Source organism: Aquarana catesbeiana, linkage group LG04 (assembly GCF_042186555.1).
Source record: "Aquarana catesbeiana isolate 2022-GZ linkage group LG04, ASM4218655v1, whole genome shotgun sequence".
Taxonomy (NCBI): domain Eukaryota; kingdom Metazoa; phylum Chordata; class Amphibia; order Anura; family Ranidae; genus Aquarana; species Aquarana catesbeiana.
Window position 1 is genome coordinate 135,684,376 of NC_133327.1, and position 22,079 is coordinate 135,706,454.

Here is a 22,079-nt window from a genome sequence, read left to right on the forward strand (position 1 = left end):
CTTCTTTCAGAAAGACTGATGACCCTTTTTTATGTAATGGTGCACCAGCTTTTTGTTCCACCATCTATAGGTAGCTCAGACATAGTATAATCCAAGCTTATGGACTCAAGAATTGGGTTCCACTTTTTTTTTTTTTTTTTTTCCTGTCAAGGCATACTCTACTACAGTGGTCATCAACCCTGTCCTCAGGGCCCACTAACAGGCCAGGTTTTATGTATTACCTTGGGGAGATGCAGACTAGAATACTGCAATCACTTAGCAGCAAATGATATCACCTGTGATGTATTTCAGTTATCTTGCAAACCTGGCCTGTTAGGACAACCCTGCGGACAGGGTTGATGACCACTGCTCTACTAGATCTTTTTAGTGCCTCTTGGGCCTTCTGGCATCAAGCAACTTTTTCCTAGATTTTCAAGGCTGCCACCTAGTCTTCTGTTCACATGTTCTTGAAGTTCTACCATGTTCAGGCCTCATGCGATTCAAGCCTTGGGGGTAAGGTCTTCAAGCTGCAGGCAGTCCCTATTTTTATGTTGTTTTCGTGGCCCTGCTAGCATTCTCGTGCTGTTGCCCACACCTCAGTTGAACTGCTTTTAGACATCCCAAAGGTGAATAACTGAGTGTCCCTAAGTGGACAGGAGAGTAAATAGGATTTTTGTTCTTACTGTAAAGTCCTTTTCTTTGAGTCCATTTAGGGATCGAAAGATTGCTAGTCCATCATTGAGGGGCTCAAAGATTGCTAGATTACTAGCAACCCCCAGTCAATTTACGGACTGGGGGTTGCTAGTAGTAGGAGGGACTGTCCTGGACTCGCTTAGTTCTGTGTGTGTTGTTTTTTTTTTTTTGCCCAGTAGCCAGTTTTCTGGTAGGTAGCAGTATAACCCAAAGGTAAAAAAAACAACCTCGGTCCCTAAGTGAATTTCAAGAAAAGGATTTTACAGTGAGTAAAACAATCCTAGTTTTCCATTGTAAAGCAGCATTATCAGAGTTTATCTGGGTCATTCTGAAAGACAAAGTGCACTCATCATTTTTGTCCCCTTTCCAGACCTAAGAGGGTCCCATCCTTTCCCTCTACATATACACCGTTACGAAGATCCAACTACCATGACCATTTGAACCTGTCATTTACTGCCATCAGTGAATATACTGAAATTTCACTTCATATGTGATCACAAGGACAAGGGCTGTGTCTTCATCAGGAGCACAAACTGTGAAACTTCTTTAGTTTACTTGGATTGGGAAGGTTTAAAACCTCTGTCAGGGTTTGTTAGGAGGATTCCTTCCTATGCAGTGAGCAGAACAGAATTTTTAGGGAAATATCCCTAAATGAGACAAACTGCATTAAAAACCAAATAGAGGTTCTAGCCAATTCCCCAATTATACAAATAATACCATATAATAATAGTATAATTTAATATAATTGGCAGAGTTGGACTTAGTGTTTTATCCTCCAGTCAATAACATGGATACTACTACTCATATGCTGGCAGTACTTGTAATCAGTTGCACTTTAGGAATGATTGGACTTGTAGTTCCACAGCAGCTGGAGGGCCACGGGTTGAGCACCCATGTTTTTTAATTCTTCTTCCCTCTGTTAGTGTTGAATAATTGTCTTGAACAGGAAGATTGTGTGAAGCTGTTGGATCTAGGAAAAGTTGATGGTTCTTTAAATGTATGACCTGCTTTAGAGTTCCTTTTTAAAGCTAACGTTTGGGCAAAAAAACTATCTGTAATGACGTATGCCCCACAATGTGAAGGGAGCTGGATCCTGTAGAAATGTAATGTGCTGGGTGCCCAGTCCTCTTCCTCTCGCTGAAATTCTGGCTTTACAATGATTAATAGTGCCAAGTCTTTTGTGATGATGCAATGAACAAGCTCCTGATGGGGAGCTTCCACCCTCCCCCCCCCCCTCCTCTCTTCCTCCATTGGGAAAATTTTGTTTTACAGTGTATGCTGCATATAACCTGATCTGTGAGGGGATGGGGGAGAGAATTGTGTAATTCATCTGACTTCCCACCTTTCACAGAAGATGTTACTTGTAGTGTACATTATGAACACGTTTTACCAGTGCAGGAGGGGGTAGATCGCTGTTAAGAGCTTGTTCATTGCAGCTTTATAGAAGATGCTGTTAACACTGTCAGCATCGGAAATTTTGTGGCAGGGAGAAGACTGAGCATTCTTGCACAGATATTTACTACAGGAAACAGCTGCCTGCTCAACTTGGGACATCATTACAGGTAAGCTAAGTTGCTAAAGCTTTTTTTTTTTTAAAGATAAACTTGAGCTTTTAAATTGCCATTTAATGCCTTAAAAGAGTTAAATATGATACATAAATTTGTGGCACATGTCTGAAGGGTATGTTTTTCTGCCCCAACAGAGGGGATCGGCGATTTGAAAAGCCAACACGAAAAGAAGCAGGTAATTGTCTTCTCTTTTTGTGTACTATAGTTTTGGGGTTGGATGTATGCACATACACAGTCATTGAGTGCTTACTGAGCTAAATCAATTGATTTTTAAAGGGTTACTCTGCTTTAGTTATGAGCAAGCATGTTGTTTTCCTGCAGTAGGAGTGCAGTTAATATGTAGTTGACACTGAAAATCTGTCCTACAAATTCCTTGCACTACGTCGTACTTCCTAGTAAATCAAGATCAAAAAAGTGAAGCTTTCCATTGCCTCATGGTAGCTGAACTTTTCTCATTTCAAACTTTGTCCCACTCTGGCATGCTGAGCAGGTAACTTGGCCAGATAGGAGAGAAAAAAAAAGTTCATAGATATAATGTAGAAACACAAGACACTGTAAAAGAAGTCTCTTTCTCCCCCCCCCCCCCCCAAAAAAAAAGTCAAGAGGATTGCTGTGTACACAGATTTTAGTCAGGTAAAAATGTTGCAATAATAGTGCTCCTTCAATTTTAATACAAGGAGATCAGGATAGATTGGAAGGGGGACATAAAGTTGAAACAGAATAAAAACTCTAGTATTGCCTAATTCATCAAATTGGATGTTTCCTAATTTGTATGACTGCATGTGTGATTGTTTTTCTCAATCTAGTGAGCATTATGAAAAAGTCTGTATATTACCCATATATATATATAAAACAAAATACCCCTGATGGTGTTTTTGGAACATTCACGTGTTGCCGTAAGAGTTCTGTTTTGGTATGTTCATTGGTGCTTACTTAAATCTAAGTGGTATGCCTGACCAAGCATAAAATGCTTGACCTTAATTTTAGTATTCTTAGCCAGTGTTAGTTGCTTGCCTTTTTGAGAAATAAACTGACTGGAAACATAGCAATCAGATGCTGATGCTTTTTTGCAGCCTTAAAGGATATATATCTTTCGCACACAACACAAGAAGGCAAGTGTTCACTGGCTGGGTACAATAGCTGTGTCATAGATAAACATTTCTTGTCATGTTGCCCTCTCATTGGCATCACTCTGTATGTAGCTATCTGCATAGACACATTGATCAGCAGCAGGGAATTAGCTGGAAGCACACAGTTTATTCTGGTTTATTGTCACAAATATATCGAGTGGGAATTGCAGGACCAGCCTCTGTGCAGTCCCTTTGCTTCTTCTACTCTGGCACAAGCATTTCTCCCTGTTTCTAACTGTTCTTTCTCCTGGTAGTCTGCCATTGTGGTGGTGTTAAGGGTTAGTACAGTGATTCCACTAGGAGCAGAGTATGATTCATTGCAAAGGTCAAGCTTGTGTGCATGTGGTTTAGCATATTCCTCATCTGTGTGTTTGCTGTATGCCTGTCTCTATCATATATAAAGGTCTATATAAAACTTACATGAATGTCAAGGAAGCATGCATGTATATTTGCTATGTAAATGTACCTGCATTCGTCTATTTTGTTCTCTTTCATGTTAGCATTGTAAGTGTATCAGTTTTCTTGTCTAGCTAAATACAGTGCACTCCACATTTTGAAGGACAGCTTAAAACAACCCCTTCTCATGCGAATCAATCAAAATTGGCTTCTCAGATGTCTCCATTGTATCGTCTGCATTTTAACAGCTGTGAATGTTTGCTTGGTGTACATATATAAATGTGCTGGTCCACTGTCTGCACATAATTGTCTCTTAAGTCTATTCTGTCTTTTTGGAGTGCTTGCACTCCCCTGAGCAATTCATTATTGTAGTTGTACATTGCTATGCTGGCAATGTCCCACAAACCCCTGCAGTATCAAAGGGGTTCTAGTGCTTGATATACTTCGATAAGGTATCACAGAACAGTCTTTTGGAGCCTCGATAATACCACCCTCTCTTCCTGTGGGATTTTCCTTTAGAAAAGTGTCAGCATTGTTATCGGAATGAGGATGGCTGAAAGGGCTAAGGAAAGTAACCGAGTTCAAGTATTTTACTCTCCCAGTCCAGTCTCGCAGATTTGAAAGGTGTCAACTCTCTGCCCATTGGCACAAACTTCCAGCTCAGTTTTGTAGGATTGTCTGTGTGTAGCTTGTGGTAACTCAGGGAGTGGACGACCAAAAGTTTCCATGCAGATATGGTATCCACCTTCAGGTCGACGAGTAAGGCATGGTGCAAAGCGGTGACCTTGCAGTATTTCACTTGGTAGATATGAGGTACGGCTCTGGCAGATTTCACCTGAGCCTTCCTGAGTAGCAGATAAACAGACCACAAGCTCCAAATGACCTGAAGGGGATAAAGTCTCGCGCTGCAATAAGGTTGCCAAAGGGCTTCCAGGAGATAGACTGTGGGTGTAAGTAAGAGGGAAGGAGAAAAAAGGGCATTCCATGTTGCAAGCTTGATTGTCCAGTGAAAAATCCACACTGATTTGTTGAATTTGTCCATCACCTCTCTCTTGATAAAGAATTCCACTGACTCTCACCATGGTCAAAGGACTAGGTCTTGTGTTGGCAACTTGGAACATTAAACATGGCTTTCCTTCAGGACTGCCCACCACTGCTAGTCTTGAAAAGAGGATTGAAGGAGAACGGTTCTTTGGTCTTGCTATTTTGGCTACAAAAACACCTGTGGAATACATAATTGACAGTGGGTGAGCATAGCATATCTTACAAGAGCTCAGAGACCATAAAAAAAATATTACATTTGTTGGGTAATTCAGTCCATCGCCCGTACAGTAAGACTATCTTACCTGTAATAAAAGCCTCCAGCATTAGTCCCAGAAGCATTTGGACTGCAAGAAGCGCAATAGCACTTGGGCAGTCCCCGCTTGGAAACATGGTTCCATATCCGATTGTGAGCTGTGTCTCCAAAGAGAATGAAAAAGCAGCAGTGAAGCTGGTGATGTACTTGACACAGATGGTGTGGTTTTCTGGTGGATCGTCATGGTCTAGCGCCAGATCCCCATTCATCTCCGCTAGTAGATACCAAAACACTGCAAACAAAAGCCAGTGGGCCAGGAAGGAAGCAGAAAAAGCCAACATCATCCAGCGCCAGCGCATATCCAGCAACAATCCCCATATGTCACGCAGGTAAGACAGGCCCTGCCCCTGGATTCCAACAGCTTTTATAGTGCTATGTCCATCCTTATTCACCAGTCGATAAGAACAAGAGTTGAGCAATGTACATCTTGGGGAACGGCTGTGAGTTTCGTCCTCACGATCAGCGCTGACCTGCAGCACCACTGCAAAGAGAACAAGACCATGACATGAGCTGGTGAACCGAAGCAATATGAGAAGGTGCATATGATCTATATGGTTCTAATATTCGATATGGTAGTTCATTAGCACATACGTATATCTAGTCTAGCTAAAAGCAGCAGAATAAACTTACTGTTAGCTTATCAATAAATATAAGACTTATGTTTCAAAGAAAAATGTTTTTTCTGAAATATATCTGCTGCCATTACCGATTCTCCCCTGAAAACTCCTTTCACTGTCCTGGAACATGCATGCAGATGAGATCTATAGCTCCCTTTTTGGCTCCTTGAGTTTTAAAAGATCTTTAGAAAGTCAGCTGTGGTAGCCTACATATATGACAGATTTCCTTTTGAAGTACATTTAAACATGGCTGCACATAAGATAATAAATGTTCCTGTATGAAAAAAATCAAGAATGCAAATTTCCCTTACAAATATTGTTTTGTTAAATAGGACTCGTTTGACGAATAGGGCCCAGCTTAAAGTGGAACTAAACCCTCTTATCTTTTACAGCAAATGAAGCTGCCATCTTAGCCTGTGTTTGATCTGCTGTAGCCATGGTGCTGCACATGTGATCAGTTATGACATCAGCTGTTTTGATGGCTGAGAGTACAAGCAAATTGTGAGTTATCATCACAACATGCTTTTGGGTAGCTGGTAAAGTGGAACTAAATCATCGTTTTTTTTTTTTTTTTTTTTTTTTTTAAACTGTTACGTTTTCAAAAAAGTTACATTCCCGGCACATGCTGTGCTCTCAACCAAACTGTCAAACCATCAAATGGCTGGTCTCATAACTCATCACATGGACAGCACCATGGCAGTTACAGGTCAAACAGAGGCTACAAGCAACTTCCTTGGCTGAAAACGATAGGAGGGTTTAGTTCCACTTTAAAAAGAATTTGTCGGACAGCATACCTCCCGACTTTGTGAGATGGGAATGAGGGACACCAATTAGCATATGTATGTAGGCATAGGACATACCCCAACCCGCCACGCTCCCTTAAGAGAGAATTGCACAAAAAATTTTGGTTAAACCCACACGTTCTTTTGCCACTATTCCTTTATACTGGTTTTGGAATTTATAAATGCAGCAATGTAGAAATTAAGGTTTAACACTGTAAAAGATTTTCTGATAAATAAGTAATGCATTTTATACACAACTACATAGATCAGACCAAAATGAGGGACAACTGAGGAGGAAAAGGGACAGAGGGGCTTTGTTCCAAATCGGGCACAGCACTTCAAAATCAGGGACACAGTTGGGAGCTATTGGACAGCAACACTGCTGCCACCTCTGGCTCACTGAAGATGCACACTCTAGGGCTGTTATCTTTATCCTCCGTATACTACGTGGTAAGCTGCTGAACTGGAACAAGCAAGTATAGTATTGTCAGGACACACGACCTTGCATATACATGTCAGGTCAGGGTCACACAAGTTAGTGTTGGAAAGTTAAGGATAAATGCTTTGGTGCATGCACCTTTTTTTTTATTTTAATTTTTTATAAAATCTGCAGTTGCAGCTCCCATATTTTTGTCTTGACAGGTTTGCCCTAATCCCATCTTTTGAATAGTTTGGAATTTAAGTATACTGCTCATCGCAATTCTTTTTGTTTTTGTAGTGCAGCATAGAAAATACTGGTAGCATCCACTTGGATGCTTTGTTAAATAGACCCATAATATATAATGGTTCATTATTTCTGCTGTTTTAATAAACTTTGTATGAAAACAGGTGGAAAGCAAAAGGGGAAAAAAGTTCAGATCACTAGAAGGCGTTTCTAGCTGAACTAGATATGACATTTTGGTGTTTTAGTGGCATTTTTACGTTGCTCAAATGTTTTTGTTCAGTAGTTGCTGATTATTTTATGTTGGCCCATTCGTGGAAACCTGGACCAGGCAATATTTGATAAGAGCCATTATTTACAAGAAAAACATTGGATGGGGAAAAGATACACTATTACTATAATTATAGCATGGAAATGCAAGCCTTAAATGTTTACAGTTAAAACCAAGTGTGCCTCAGTTGAGCATTATGGAATGCCATAAGAAAAACTTGATACAGTGTTAGTCATTGTTTTCACTTACTTTTTATAGTTTGTCAGAGACCTGATGAACCACGTGTCTCTCTTGTCAATAGAAAACCAACATCCAGCGGGATGTGAACTCAATGGGTGTGATGGCAACTTTTCTTTAATGCTTGTGAGCTCTACCACGTCACTTCCAATCGTTTATTGACCAATCTGAGTAAAACAGAACAGTTCAAATGAAGATGATTAAAAATAAAGGATTTGGAGGCCTACTTCATGACTGACGTTTCTTCTCTGGTCCCTTTTGTGAACATTTCCACCCCCTCCAGCCGAAGGCACCTGAGCTGATTCTGGCTGTGTTCCCTGAAGGCAAGCAGGGGCCTGTGCCTGCAATAACCCCGGTGTTCTGAGCTGTTGCCAGACAGAGGGAGGGGGGCGGGGGGAAGAGTGTTTGTGTTATGATTTCACGCTCAGGGGTAAGCTGCTTTTAGACGCAAACATCATGATGCTCATGTGACATGTCCTGCTGTGGGAAAATATCTAGGCTTTGTTCACTCTGGGATGCATTGGAGGGCAGGTAGGATTCACCTGGACATGACTAAAATGTTACTGGTTGGTGAGTGTAGCTAGGAAAGTTTTCCACTGTTGGCTTGCGACAGCAGCATTCTTGTCACAGTGTGACTTTTCATCAAGCTGTGCTAGAAAAGAGTCTCTCTGCAGTGAAGAAAACCTACTTTAGCGCTGCTTATTAATACCAGCAATACATTACAGAATAATGCTCCCATATATAGAAAAAAATCTAGTTATTGGGGTCCTGTGTATGTATGTATATATATAATATTATAATTTTTTATTTTTGACCCCTCTAATGACCCCACTACATTCATGTCAAGATCCTGCCATAGTTGTTGTAATCTGTATTTTTAAATGTCTTACAGGAGCGTGATAACTTTGTAAAAACATTCCTAACACATTTTACATGGATTCATTGTGCAAAGAGTTAATGAAGGTTGTTTGTATGACCACCTGCTTTGCAGACTTTTGCCAATGACGTACACAAATATACCAATGCTACCCTAGATCTTAAACATTCTGGTAAAATTTATGTATGGTTTCTGCACAAATCAAGCATACGTTGTTTTGTCAGATTTAAGTAAAATGGGAATCAGTAACAGTGAAACCCCCCTTTTTCGTTTACAAAAAAAAGTTACTTAAATATCAGCAGCTGACCATAAATCGGCGATCGGTTCATTTTTGATAAGAAGAGCTCTTAAACAAGGAGCATAGGATTTAAGCTGAGGATTTCCTGGGATTTACGCAGTTTTCATACTCAGTCTCTGGGCTTGCACACAAGCTCAATTCACTGGATGAAACATCACATGGTCAGCATGTGTCGACCATCCAGACTGCATAAGTGTAAGGCAGTGGGGTGTTAGAGGCCAGCTTTGCACATGCTGGTACTGCTCTAAGTACTACCAGCTCCAGGCTCTGCCAAGCTAAGCTTGACAATGTCTTCATTGTGATGAACAAGCCCCTTTAATAACTATTAAGTAAAATAATTTCACAGCGAGATGCAGCTCTGTAACAAACTGCCTGTGCGGTGGGATGTTTTTCATTTCAAACCTCAACAGTAACCCACCACAAGAAACACTTGACCAAAGAAGGCAGAAAACTTACCCGGTTAGTTGGTGTTAAAGGAAATCATGTAATTCAGCCTTTTTTCCCTTTTGTGTTTTTCTGGTAACTGTCCTTGTATCTTGTTTGCTTTGCCAGGTCTTGCAGTTGATTATTGTTTACTGACTTGTTTCACATGCATAGCTCTCATTTGCTTGAATAAGGGCAGTCCTTATATCTGCTTGTTGATCCTCTCACATGTCCTTCCCGGCAGCTTCTGAACGGACTTCCTAGGCCAGTGACACACTCCCTGTCAATCTATGGGGGGAGCCCTTGCTGGGTCTGAAGTCATAATCCAAATTCCTGTGTTTATAAATCTGGGGGTAGGGCTTCTTTGGTATGCTCTCTGATTGGTCACTAGGCTATTGGGGATATGCCAGTGAAAGGGGTGGTATGTTGCAGCACTGCCCTCACAGTGATTAGCTGTGCACAGTAGGTATACTTATTTTCCATTAACAGTCTAATTACTGCCCACTTGGAAAAGGGGGTTAACGGAGCAATCATTTTGGATATGTTAAAACATTTATAATATTTATCTTGTCTTTCTGACTGGGGTGGGAGGTTCAGCTTACTTGTTTTTTTTTTCTAGGCTTCATCTAAGGAAATCAAACATGTATTATACATATTTATGAATGCAAAATCAAAATACATTATGTGCAAGCTGCAAACGAGTTCAAACTGATTAATAAAAATTTCAGGTCTTTGTTGCTGATTATGTATCTGCTAGTTTGAGTCACCATGTCCTTCACTGGCCATACATTTTACAATTTTCTTCAGTTTCCTTTAGATTTACCTTCAACTGTGTAGTGCAAGGGCCTGCCTGATTGCATACAAATTGAAAGTGTTTAGGTTTGACCTCATATTATATAGTTTCCGTAAACCTAAGAGAAAATTGTCTAATGTATGGCCAGCCTTTGGCTCACTTTGTAGAAGTCTGCGGGGTCTTCAGAGAGCAGGAGTCGTTGTCTGGCAGAAGTGTCCTACAGCGTGCAAAGGTCAAAAGTCCCTGGGAATGCATGCTGAGTCTACAAATGTATTTGCTGGAACAAATGTGTTCTTTTGGTTCTATCCTCTTTCTTGTATATTCTCTATCATGGGCTATTGAGGTGTATGCTATGAACTGCCGATTTTTATTTTGAAAACTGTCATAGGTGGGCTGTGGGGGATGGGACGAAGACCCAGCACTTTTGTTGTGTGCATTTTGGAGGTGGTGGGTACTTGTTTTCCACTGGACTTTGCTCACCTCTGTCCAGTTAAGCGGATTGCAGAGAACAGAGCCTCATTGTTCTTGGAGGAGCAAAGCCGTCTTCAGGCCTGTGGTGCTGAATATTAAAGTAATGACCCAAATCCCACCCCCCTCAGTGCTTCTGTTCTGTCGTCCTGCCCAAAGTTTGAACCTCCTGCTGCCAGTGGCACGTCAGTGCATGCCCAGAGCAAATAGTGTATGGAGAAGCTACGCAAGTACCCCTTCCACAACTTTAACCACTTGAAACCTTAATAATCAGCGATTTAACCCTTTTAGCATTTAGCAGCCTAAGTTGCGCTTATCTGATGTGTGCTCATTGTTACTGTTGGGTTAAAGAAGGTAGACTTCCCACAGCAAGTCTACTTTTCTCTAACATGCCTATCAGGTTCGGTTTTTCTCTGGCTGCTATGCTGTGAATCTGCATCTAGGTTTTTAATCTCTCACCATTGTGTATATATAATTTAGAGTAGCTGCATGGCTTCCTGTATTGCCTGTTCTTCATTTTTGAATCATTACCTCTGTCAAAGTTGTCATCTATTGACATTAAAATTTGTAGAATCAGACTTAATATTGATTTTGCCAAAGTGAGAGCAGTTGACATTGCTGAGGGTTTCTTCTTCCTCCTTTTTTTTTTTTTTTTTTTTTTTTTTTTTCATTCTGGGTTTTTTGTTTAAAAAATAAAATAAAAATTACATTCTTACCTCTTCTCTACAGTCTACAAGACTGATAAGACTTTAGCAAGTACTCTGAATACCATTTTGGATGCCCAACAACCACATTGACATTAAAGCGGGGTTCTACCCAAATTTTGAACAATATCTGTATGTATTCTCTTCCTTGCCTAGATGCTGACATGCCGTTTAAAAAAATTTAAATCGCCGTAATTACCTTTTATTTTTCTATTCTTCTTTTTACTTCCTGGTTCTCCTCCCGTGGGAGTAGGCGTGTTTCTAGCCTCTCCCAGACTCCTGGGAGCTAGTCTCAGGCTTCCCAGGATGCCACTGAGCATGTGCGGGAACGAGCGGTGAATGCTGGGAGCATAGCATTCACCACATCCAGGAAATAAATGCTTGTGGGCTTCAAATGCCCACAATGAAGATGGAAACCGCCTGCAGCGAATAATATAAGTTATTCTTTCCGATGAAATCTGACACAGGCAGACATATTACACACAATATGTGAGTATGTAATGCTGAGAAGAAAAGTTTGTGAATGAACTCAAAAAAAAAAAAAAAAAACGATAGATAGGTGGACCCCCGCTTTAACGCTAACATCTCTAAAGCAACAAGTATCTGTCTTCTGTAGACACTTCAGGCACCAGCTTTGCCTTGCAGCAACACCATCTGCAGCAGCCTTTCTAATAGGTCTATTGCCTGGGAGAGTAGGTTGAGGTGTTAAGGTGTGCTTATAAGCATCGCTTGTGTTTCTGGATACTGCCAAAATCTGCAGGATCAGGCATTGATTATGTACCAGTTAAGAAAATTCTTTAGCTAAGATGAACTTCAACCATTTCTGGGCTAAAATGATTTTTAGGAAGCAGCTGACTGACTGGAAAGGTTTCAACGTGCTGCTGCTGTTCCTGAGCCCATCCTCACTGCATCTATTGACCTAAACACTGGCCAAATCAGAAGTTACTCTACATGTGTAAGGGCTCTTTCTCACGGGGCGGATCAGTGATGATCCGCCCCGTGAACACCCGCTTGCTCAGCGGGGATCGCTCCGCCGATCCCCGCTGAGCAGGAAGATGACAGGTCCATCGCTGCACACTGTTTAGCCAGAGTAGTGTTCATTATCATATCAGTTTTTCTGTGTCGGGGGGGGGATAAAAGTGCCATTTGAAAAGTGGACAGTGCAAAGCAATGTTGTGACAAGAAATGGTGCCAAACTATCAATGTGTAGATGAGTGAAGCTGCCCCTTTAAAAGTGAATAAACACTCAAGTGGATAAGGCTGTGTAAGAAGGGTGTGGCGCTATCTCAAAAAACCAAAAGATACATATAATACTCAACTAAAATCAAATCAGGAATCGAATACCTCTGCATGCTCCCTGATGACGTGTATCACGCGAAATGCAGAGAGGCTGTTTGCCCATCCCTCAATGACCTCACTTCCTTGCCTGCTGGTTTCTAGTTCTTGCTTTGGTACACACGCCGTGGCCACCTGGACTGCGTACAGAGGTACCCTAAGGTTGTTGATGTTGGTGCTAGCACATAGCACTTTCAAATGTGAGTGGGCATTGTTTTTCTAACCTGCATTAGCTCCTGCTATTAAGCTTTGGTACGCTATGATTGTTCCTTTTGTCTCCTATGTCTTTCTTTGAACATGATTGCCTGATGTTCAACAAATAAGGAATTATTACCTGTATCGCTGGTGTAGAGATATCTACCAACCTTGAGTTTTTACAAAAAGTGCTGGTGAATGTGAATACCGCACGTGTGTTTTAGGGTGATTTGACACTCTTTATCACCTTTAGAACTGTATCTCTCACAATATTTTTGAACTATCATGTTTTATCAGTGTGTTGAATTTTTTTTTTTTTTTTTTATTGGATTTTTTTTCTTGATTGTATATTCTTTTGAAGCTGATTGTTAATCATGTTTTAGTTATATTCTATATATAATCAGAGGTATTAGATTCCCATTTTTATTTTAGTAGAGTATTATATGTATCTTTTGGTTTTTTTTGAGGTAGCGCCACACCCCTGGATTGGAGGGGCTGTGGCAAATAGATGGGGAATGGAAAGGTTTTCTAAGAAACCCATCAATCTTTTTCAGGGATTCAACCAAAAGTTCAATTTATTGGTGGAATTATGACATTGTTGTATTGATGGCAAAACTATAGCTAGATAGCGAAGGACACTGTTGAAATATATACATCTTTTGTGAGCTGCTTTACCTGCCAAAAGAGTGACACAGCCCTGCCACATAAAATAGGCTTGTGACACCTCTAAATATCACTGAAGCTTCCTTTGTCAATTACCTTCTCATTGGATATACTCAAAGAGTGCTGAGCCCAGTATAGTCTTCTTTCTGGTGCAGCATTTCCTCTTCCAGCTTTCAAGTTCAGAAATATTTTAGGATAACAGCACTGTGCAGTACTGGAGAGCCCTAAATTCCTCAAGTGCTGAGCTACTAGTCAGATTTTTTACTGTGAACTGAGAAAGGAAGGCATTCCATTAATGCGTAGGTCAAGGCAATACTTCTTTTTCTTAGTTTCAAATAGAGTGGGGGAAGGGTCAGAACCTGTGTTAAGTTGTGCTGCAATCGGAAGCTCAGACTTTCCCTAGATTCTTTTGTTGATATTTTACCAGACAAGAAGTTGGGGAACAGAAAGTAATGCTTTTTTTTTTTTTTTTTTTTTTTTTTTTTTATAGAAAACTGTGGGAAGGCTAGACCCTATGAGTGTGTGTGTGTGTGTGTGTGTGTGTGTGTGTGTGTGTGTGTGTGTGTATATATATATATATATATACACACACACATACACACACACACACACACACACACACACACACACACACACATATATACACATACATGTGTGTGTGTATATATATATATACACACACGGGTAAAATAAGTATTAAACACAACACCATTTTTCTAGATAAATTTGTAAAAGTGCTGTTGACATGAAGTTGTCACCACATGTCGGTAACAATCCATGCATACAAAGAAACCAAAACAAATAAGTTCAGAAATTAAGTTGCGTAATATAATGGAATGAGAGAGAAAAAAGTATTGAACACATGAAGAAAGGGAGGTGCAAAAAGGCATGGAAAGCCAAGACACCAGCTGAAATCTGTCAGTAAATAGAAAGCAATCCTGCCCCAGTGCAGATTAATATCAGATGGTTCAGTCAAAACTGGTAGCCTATAAATAGGTGTCTCATTATCAAAATGTCACACAAGAAACCTCTCGTGATTGCTAAAATAAAAGAGCGCTCTTAAGACCTATGCAACCTTATTGTTGCAAAATATACTAATGGAATTGGTTACAGAAGGATTTCTGAAAGTTCCAGTAAGCACTCTTGGGGGTCATGATCCGGAAGTGGAAAGAAAATCATTTCACCATAAACCGGCTGCGACCAGGTGTTCCTCGCTAGATTTCTGACAGGAGTGAATTATCAGAAGAGTTGTCAAAGAGCCAAGGACCACTTTTTCCAAGAAAAGAAGTGATGCAGTCAACCGCCATGGCCTGTATGCACGCTCACCATGCAGGACTCCATTGCTGAAGAAAAAGCATGTTGAAGCTCATTTAAAGCTTGCTGCACAACAGTTAGACAAGCCTGTGAAATACGAGGGGGGGGGGGGATAGTCTGGTCAGATGAGACCAAAATTGAACACCCTCATACTAACAGTGAAGTTTGGAGATGTGAACATCATGATGTGGGGCTGTTTATCAGCATACGGTACTGGCAATCTTCATGTCTTCATGTCATTGAAGGAAGACTCAATGGAGAAATGTACTAAGACATTGCTGATAAAAATCAATAAATCTGCTGCCATCTACCAGGATTGTGATGAAGAAACGAGGGTGGACATTTCAGCAAGACAATGATCAAGATGTGAAGACTGTGTGGAAGAATGGGCCAAAATCGCACCTGAGCTATGCATGTGACTAGTTTCTCCATACAGGAGGTGTCTTGAAGCTGTCATTACCAACAAAGGATTTTGTACAAAGTATTAAATACATTTCAGTTAGCGTGTTCAATACTTTTTCCTTGTGTCATTCCATTTTATTACACACAACTAATTTTCTGAACTTATTTGTTTTGGTTTCTATGTATGTGTGGATTGAATAGGTTGTTACCAACATGGTGAAAATTTCATGTCAATAGCACCTTTTAGAAATATATTTACAGTGCCTTGCAAAAGTATTCACCCCCCTTGGCATATTTCGTGTCTTGTTGTTTCACAACCTGGAATTAACATTGATTGTTTGAGGATTTGCATCATTTAATTTACAGAACATGCCCACAACTTTGAAGATGTTTTTTTTATATTTTTATTGTGAAGCAAACAACAAATAGGACAAAATAACAGTCAATGTGCATAACTATTCACCCCCCTAATGTCAATACTTTGTAGAGCTACCTTTTGCGGCTATCACAGCTTCAAGTCACTTTGAATAAGTCTCTGTGAGCTTGCCACATCTTACCACTGGGATTTTTGCCCATTCCTCCTTGCAAAACTGTTCCAGCTCCTTCAAGTTGGATGATTTGCACTTGTGAACAGCAATCTTTAAGTCTGACCACAGATTTTCTATTGGATTGAGGTCTGGGCTTTGACTAGGCCATTCCAACACATTTACATGTTTATCCTTAAAGTGAATGTAAACCCAATGTCATCCTTTCTAAACTACTGCCATAGGGGTTATCTATAAGGATATACATGCCTCCTGCATGTATCTTTACCTGTCAAATGTCTCCCCTCTGCATGTTATGAGACCCGAAAAACTGCAGGTTTTGTGGGTGGGTCTGTTGTCTGGAGCTTGATGGGTGGAGTCGTGATGTCAGTAGACTCCCCGCCCACCTCTACACTCCCCTTGTCAATATGCATTTTCTCCTGTGTATTTCTTACACTGAAGTTCTGCTATGATCTCTAACATCCAGTGAAAAGACAGGAAAGTAACGACATGACTTCAGCATGCCAAATCATGCTGAGATGTGGAACAGCCAATCCTTGCAGAGCTGCTGAAGAAAGGAGTGGGGGTGGGAATGAAAAAATAATGCATGTCTTAGGCTAGTGCACGAGATATGTAAATCACCTGTCACTCACAGCAAGGGGGAGGATTTGACAAAGTTTTTCTCTGTTTGTCAAGTTTTATCTCACTGAACAATAAGAGGATTGCTCAGAGCTGGATTAACTCTTTGTGGCAAGACTGGGCTCAAATGATAGGAAATCTTATACTCTACATCATGACATAAAAAAAAATTCGGGTTTACATCCAATTTATACCACTCAAGTGTTGCTTTAACAGTGTGTTTGGGGTCATTGTCCTGCTGGAAGGTGAACCTCCGTCCTAGCCTCAAATCACACACAGAGTGGTACAGGTTTTCCTCAAGAATATCCCTGTATTTAGCGCCATCAATCTTTCCCTCAACTCTGACCAGTTTCCCAGTCCCGACTGCTGAAAAACATCCCCACAGCATGATGCTGCCACCACCATGTTTCACTGTGGGGTTCTTTGGGTGATGTGATGTGTTGGGTTTTCATCAGACATAGCATTTTCTTTGATGGCCAAAAAGTTCAATTTTAGTCTCATCAGACCAGAGAACCTTCCTCCATACATTTTGGGAGTCTCCCACATTTCTCCCCATTTTCGCAAACTCAAAACATGTCATTTTGTTTTTTGCTGAAAGTAATGGCTTTCTTCTGGCCACTCTGCCATAAAGCCCAACTCTATGGAGCGTACGGCTTATTGTCGCCCTATGTACGGATACTCCAGTCTCTGCTGTGGAACTCTGCAGCTCCTCCAGGGTTACCTTAGGTCTCTGTACTGCCTCTCTGATTAATGCCCTCCTTGCCCGTTCCGTGAGTTTTGGTTTGCGGCCGTCTCTTAGCAGGTTTGCTGTTGTGACATGTTCTTTCCATTTGGTTATGATAGATTTGATGGTGCTCCTAGGGATCATCAAAGATTTCAATATTTTTTTTTTTATAACCTAACCCTGACTTGTACTTCTCAACAACATTGCCCCTTGTTTGGAGAGTTCCTTGGTCTTCATGGCAGTGTTTGGTTAGTGGTTCCTCTTGCTTAGGTGTTGCAGCCTCTGGGGCCTTTCAAAAAGGTGTGTATATGTAATGACAGATCATGTGACACTTAGATTGCACACAGTTGGACATCATTTCACTAATTATATGACTTCTGAAGGTAATTGGTTGCACCAGAGCTTTTTATGGGCTTCATAACAAAGGGGGTAAATACATACGCACATACCAATTTATCAGTTTTTTATTTCTGAAAAATTTGTTTTATGTTTACATTTCTTTAATCGTACATCACGGGACACAGAGCCATAGTAGTTACTATGTGGGTTATAGGCCACCTTCAGGTGCTGGACACTGGCACACCGTAAACAGGAAGTTGGTTCCCTATATAACCCCTCCCATACCGGTAGTACCTCAATTTTTTCGCCAGTGTTTAAGGTGTTGGTCATGAGTGAAGATGTGCATTGCTCCACTGGAGCAATCCTTGCTGGGGCTAGCTATGCAGCCGGATCCATTCAAAGTGTCTTTTAGGCCGAATTGAATGGTACCCGGGCCTCGTGTCCGAAGAAACGAGGTTTTGCCTGTAACACTTCTCTTTTTAGAGAGCTGGACCCCAGGATCCAGTACTTTGGTATTTTAAGCCATAAAGTTTTACTGGCGGGGTGCTACTACAGGTCCAGGAGTGTGGGTTCCCTGAAGGGTCCCTGTTCCTGAAGGTTTGTTAATGGAACCCACCGTGAAGGGTGAAGATTGGGACTGTTTTACCACAGAAAACCCTGAGGCGGAAAAGGTAAGTGGAGTTTTTCTAAGAAATTTTTTAAAATTTTTCTTATGAAATGCCTCCTTTAAAAAAAAAAAAACACAAAAAAAAGGGATTTTTTTTCATGCCTAAGTGTCAACACTGGGGTCTGTATGGAGCATGTACCTGCTAATGCTTTCCTCAGAGATCACGCTGTATCAGGAAGCAGCAGACTCTTTTCCTCCAGCAAGCAGCTCAGACCTCCAGTGAGTTTGGGGGGGTATTTGCTTCCACCAGACACTGCCCATCTGGGCTAAGCTCTCCCCCTCTTCACAGGGAAGGGGAGAGCTAAAACAATCGATGCCGTTTTTCTTCCATCGCTCCTGCACGGCGGCGGCTCTCAGGTTTCCTCCTCACATCCCTCCCTCATACACAAGCCGATTCCATCGGATCGGAGGCTCGCGCTGGAAAGCTCTCTTTCTAAAAAGATGGAGGGGGCGCGCGATGTGAGGAGGGCGGTGGGGCTTAGAGTGGCGTTGGCATCCTCCAACATCCAGCGCGGGAGTATGTTTGCTTTAAAAAAAACTCCATTTATACTGGCTGCAAGTTGTCGCAGGGATACAAGAGCAAAGAGGGGCATGAAAAAGGTTTGGTGACACAGGCATTCCTATTTTGACACATTTACTATTCGCATCAGGCATAGCATTAATAGCAGTGGCTGGACTATTGCTCAAGCAATGGATGGGATCCTTCTGGTAGTACCTCTGCCTTTGTGCATCAGACTATGGTCGGAAGGGGAGGCTAGAAACACCCCAAAAGAGGGCTAAAGGGATCTTCCTCAAGCTTGGAAAGCCTAAAACTTATCTCGCACTTATCTTGCAATAGCAAAATCCTCCCCTGAGAGGGGGTGGCTGGTCGGAGTGAGCCTTCAGGGGCCATGCAATGTTTGCAACTGTTTACAACACTGCAGCCCCTGTCTATATTTCTAAAAAAGGTTTTTTCTCAGCAACTTTAATTGCATCCCAGATTGGGATAAAATGCAACAGATTCCATTCCATTACCCTAGGACTCTCAAACTGAGGATCGGGGGCGGGAGGACAAGTTTTCTCTGAGGACCGGGAACAGGCTGATGACTCCTCTTCTGAGGGGTCATATGCAGAAGATCAACTTCACATTGTGGGTGCAGTCTCTTACTGAATTGGTCCGCTCCACATTTTTTGCTACCCTTAACTGAATGTCCTCTTCTTGTTTTGGGCTCACTAAAGCCTCCTCAAAGCTGTGCATGCCTTTCCTGTCCATTCTTTGTTGGGAAAGTTCATGTATTCTGAGTGGGATCACCCAGATAAACATTTTTTCCCTCCTAAAAAGTTTTTTTTTACACTTTATCCTATGGGGAAAAAAAACAACTTTCTAAAGGTGGAAGATACCAGCAATTGACGCTGCTATATCTTCTGATTAAAAGTTTGACTTGTCCGGCAGACAATGCTCAAATACTTAGGCATCCAATGGATAAAGAGTTGGAATTCCTGTGGAAAAAAAAAAAATATAATATTTTCCAGACAGGTTGAGTGTCCCAGTCTGTGCTAACAGTAATTGGTATATGTCAAATCCTTGAGAGACCAGTTTTAAACAGGTGCTCAAAGTTATCCCTGTTCAGCAGGCTCCTAGTAGCTTTATATTGGCAATAGACACTATGAGAGATTCTATCTTCAGGCCTCACGCCTTTCGTTGGGCTGGTACATATGTATAGAATACTATGGTGTGTGTGTGTGTGTGTGTGCGTGTGTGTTTATATATTTTATATTTTATATATATATATATATATACAGAAAAACTCCTGGCTGGTTTTCCTTTTTGCAGTGAACAGCTGTTTGGGATATCTTGGAATAATTCATCCAAAGAATTTCTAGCGGAAAGGTACCCCTTTGCCATTTAAGAAGAGGAGTAAATGTATTTCATTTAAACAAGCTCCTCCAGGCAGTCACGATGGCTTCCGCCGTCAAGCTCAAGAGGTAATCCTTAGGGACAAAAGAAACCTACAAACAAGATACTAAAGCCTCCTTATAAGGGGGTGTCCCCACTTGCTTGGGGGTGGGAAAGACTTCTGCAGTTCTCAAGGGTCTGGCAGAATGAATGTCGAGACAGATGGGTGGCTTCTTCTTCAATAGCTCTAGAGTACAATCTGGGGTTTCAAGTGTTCATGTCTCCTCGTTTTTCTCAGATCAGACGTTCCCAAGATCCAGAGAAAGTCTCTCTTCTAGCATTGGACCATACTTATGCAAAGAGTGGTCATGCTGGTCCCCATGAAAGAACTGGAGTTGAGGTTTTATTCAAACCTTTTTTCACTGCAAAATTGAATGGAGATGTCAAACCCATTTTGGATCTCAGGAATCTAAACTGGTTCTTGAACATCCGCTCTTTTTCGCTTGAACATTCTACGGATTCGGGCAGAGCGCTTGGTCCTGTCCTGTCAGGATCCTATCAGACAATGCCATAGCAGTGGCCTATATCAATCACCAAGGGGGCACAAGAAGTTGTGCGGCCCAGAGAGAGGTGAATCTTATCTTATCTTGGGCATAAAACAATGCACCTTGCCTCAGCAAGTAAGAGTGGGGTTGCGCTAATCCAAGGAATGAATAAATAAATAAGTGAAAAGCGTGCTATGCTGCTCCAAAAGTGTATATTGACCTCAAAAGTGCGAGGGCATATACTATGTGAATAGTGAGTGAAATTAAATTTTAAAAATTACAGGGATATTATCAGGGATCCTCTAGGGCTGTTAGTGCTCTGTGGGCAGTGCATCACTAAGCCTCCATAGGTCAAATCTGCAAGGCCGCAACTTGGTCTTCAATCCATACATTTACCGGATTCTATCAGGTGAATATAAAAAACTATGAGGATATCGCCTTTGGGTGTAGTGTGCTGCCAGTAGCAGTAAAACTCCTCTAGTCTTTGTTGCCCTAATTCTGTTGTCTCCCTCCCCTCAGTTGGCATTGCTATGGGACATCCTACATAGTAACTACTATGGCTCTGTGTCCCGTGATGTGCGATTAAAGAAAATAGGATTTTTATAACAGCTTACCTGTAAAACCCTTTTCTTTTGAAGTACATCACGGGACACATAGGTCCCGCCTCTCTTTCTAGTATACACGTGTATTGCTTTGCTACAAAGCTGAGGTACTCCCGGTATGGGAGGGGTTATATAGGGAGGCAACTTCCTGTTTATGGTGTGCCAGTGTCCAGCACCTGAAGGTGACCTATAACCCACATAGTAACTACTATGGCCCTATGTCCCGTGATGTACCTCAAAAGAAAAGGTTTTTACAGGTAAGTTGTTATAAAAATCCAATTTTTTCTATTTTTTTCTTCACCAACTTAGACTATTATGTTATGATCTATCACATATAATTAAGATTAAAAAAACATTGACCTAAAGGCTGTAATGTAACAAAATAGGTAAAAAGCCAAGGGGGTGAATACTTTTGCAAGGCACTGTACCTGGAAAAATGGTGACGTGTTCAATACTTATTTTACCCACTGTGTGTGTGTGTGTGTGTGTGTGTGTATGTATATGTACAGTGCACCTGGAAAGTATTCACAGCACTATACATTTTCCACATTTTGTTATGTTACAGCCTTTTTCCAAAATGGATTAAATGCATTTTCCTCAAAATTCTACAAACCATACCCCATAATGACAACATGAAAGAAGTTTGTATGAAATCTTTGCAAATTTCTGAAAACTAAAATCACATGTACATAAGTATTCTCAGCCTTTGCTCAATACTTTTGTTGAAGCACCTTTGGCACCAATTACAGCCTCAAGTCTTTTTGAGTATGATGCTATAAGCTTGACACACCTGTTTTTGTGCAGTTTCTCCCATTTTTGCGGGAACTTTTAAAGGGATTGTAAACCTTTGTGTTTTTTCACCTTAATGCATCCTATGTTTTAAGGTGAAAAAACTTCTGGCAGTTCAGCGGTTTAGAGCACACAGTTCATGTGCAAGTCATCGCATCTCTGCAGCTTCACCATCATTTGCTGCCCCTGATTTTGGCATGGATTTATGCTA

General features: G+C 41.2%; 2 protein-coding genes across 2 annotated transcripts in view; one reads left to right on the top strand and one right to left on the bottom strand.

Annotated features, from left to right (window-relative positions):
- The window catches only part of GIGYF2 (GRB10 interacting GYF protein 2), a 285,009-nt gene that overhangs the window by 103,127 nt on the left and 159,803 nt on the right, over nucleotides 1-22,079 (top strand). Inside the window, 1 exon segment of the mRNA XM_073625706.1 lies at nucleotides 2,375-2,415. Within this exon segment, the coding sequence (XP_073481807.1) occupies nucleotides 2,375-2,415 (41 nt within the window).
- KCNJ13 (potassium inwardly rectifying channel subfamily J member 13) lies at nucleotides 3,478-9,618 on the bottom strand. The gene is made up of 4 exons (XM_073625704.1): nucleotides 9,323-9,618; nucleotides 7,704-7,858; nucleotides 5,113-5,604; nucleotides 3,478-4,988 (listed from the first exon to the last, which is right to left on the bottom strand). Coding segments are annotated over exons 2-4 (1,125 nt in total). The 5' UTR covers nucleotides 7,705-7,858; nucleotides 9,323-9,618; the 3' UTR covers nucleotides 3,478-4,356.

What these genes read in the sequence shown, in the direction of transcription:
- KCNJ13 (XM_073625704.1), bottom strand. An exon ending in GCTGGAGGCTTTTATTACAG is followed by an intron (nt 4,989 to 5,112) that starts GTAAGATAGTCT and finishes TGTATTCCACAG; the next exon opens with GTGTTTTTGTAGCCAAAATA.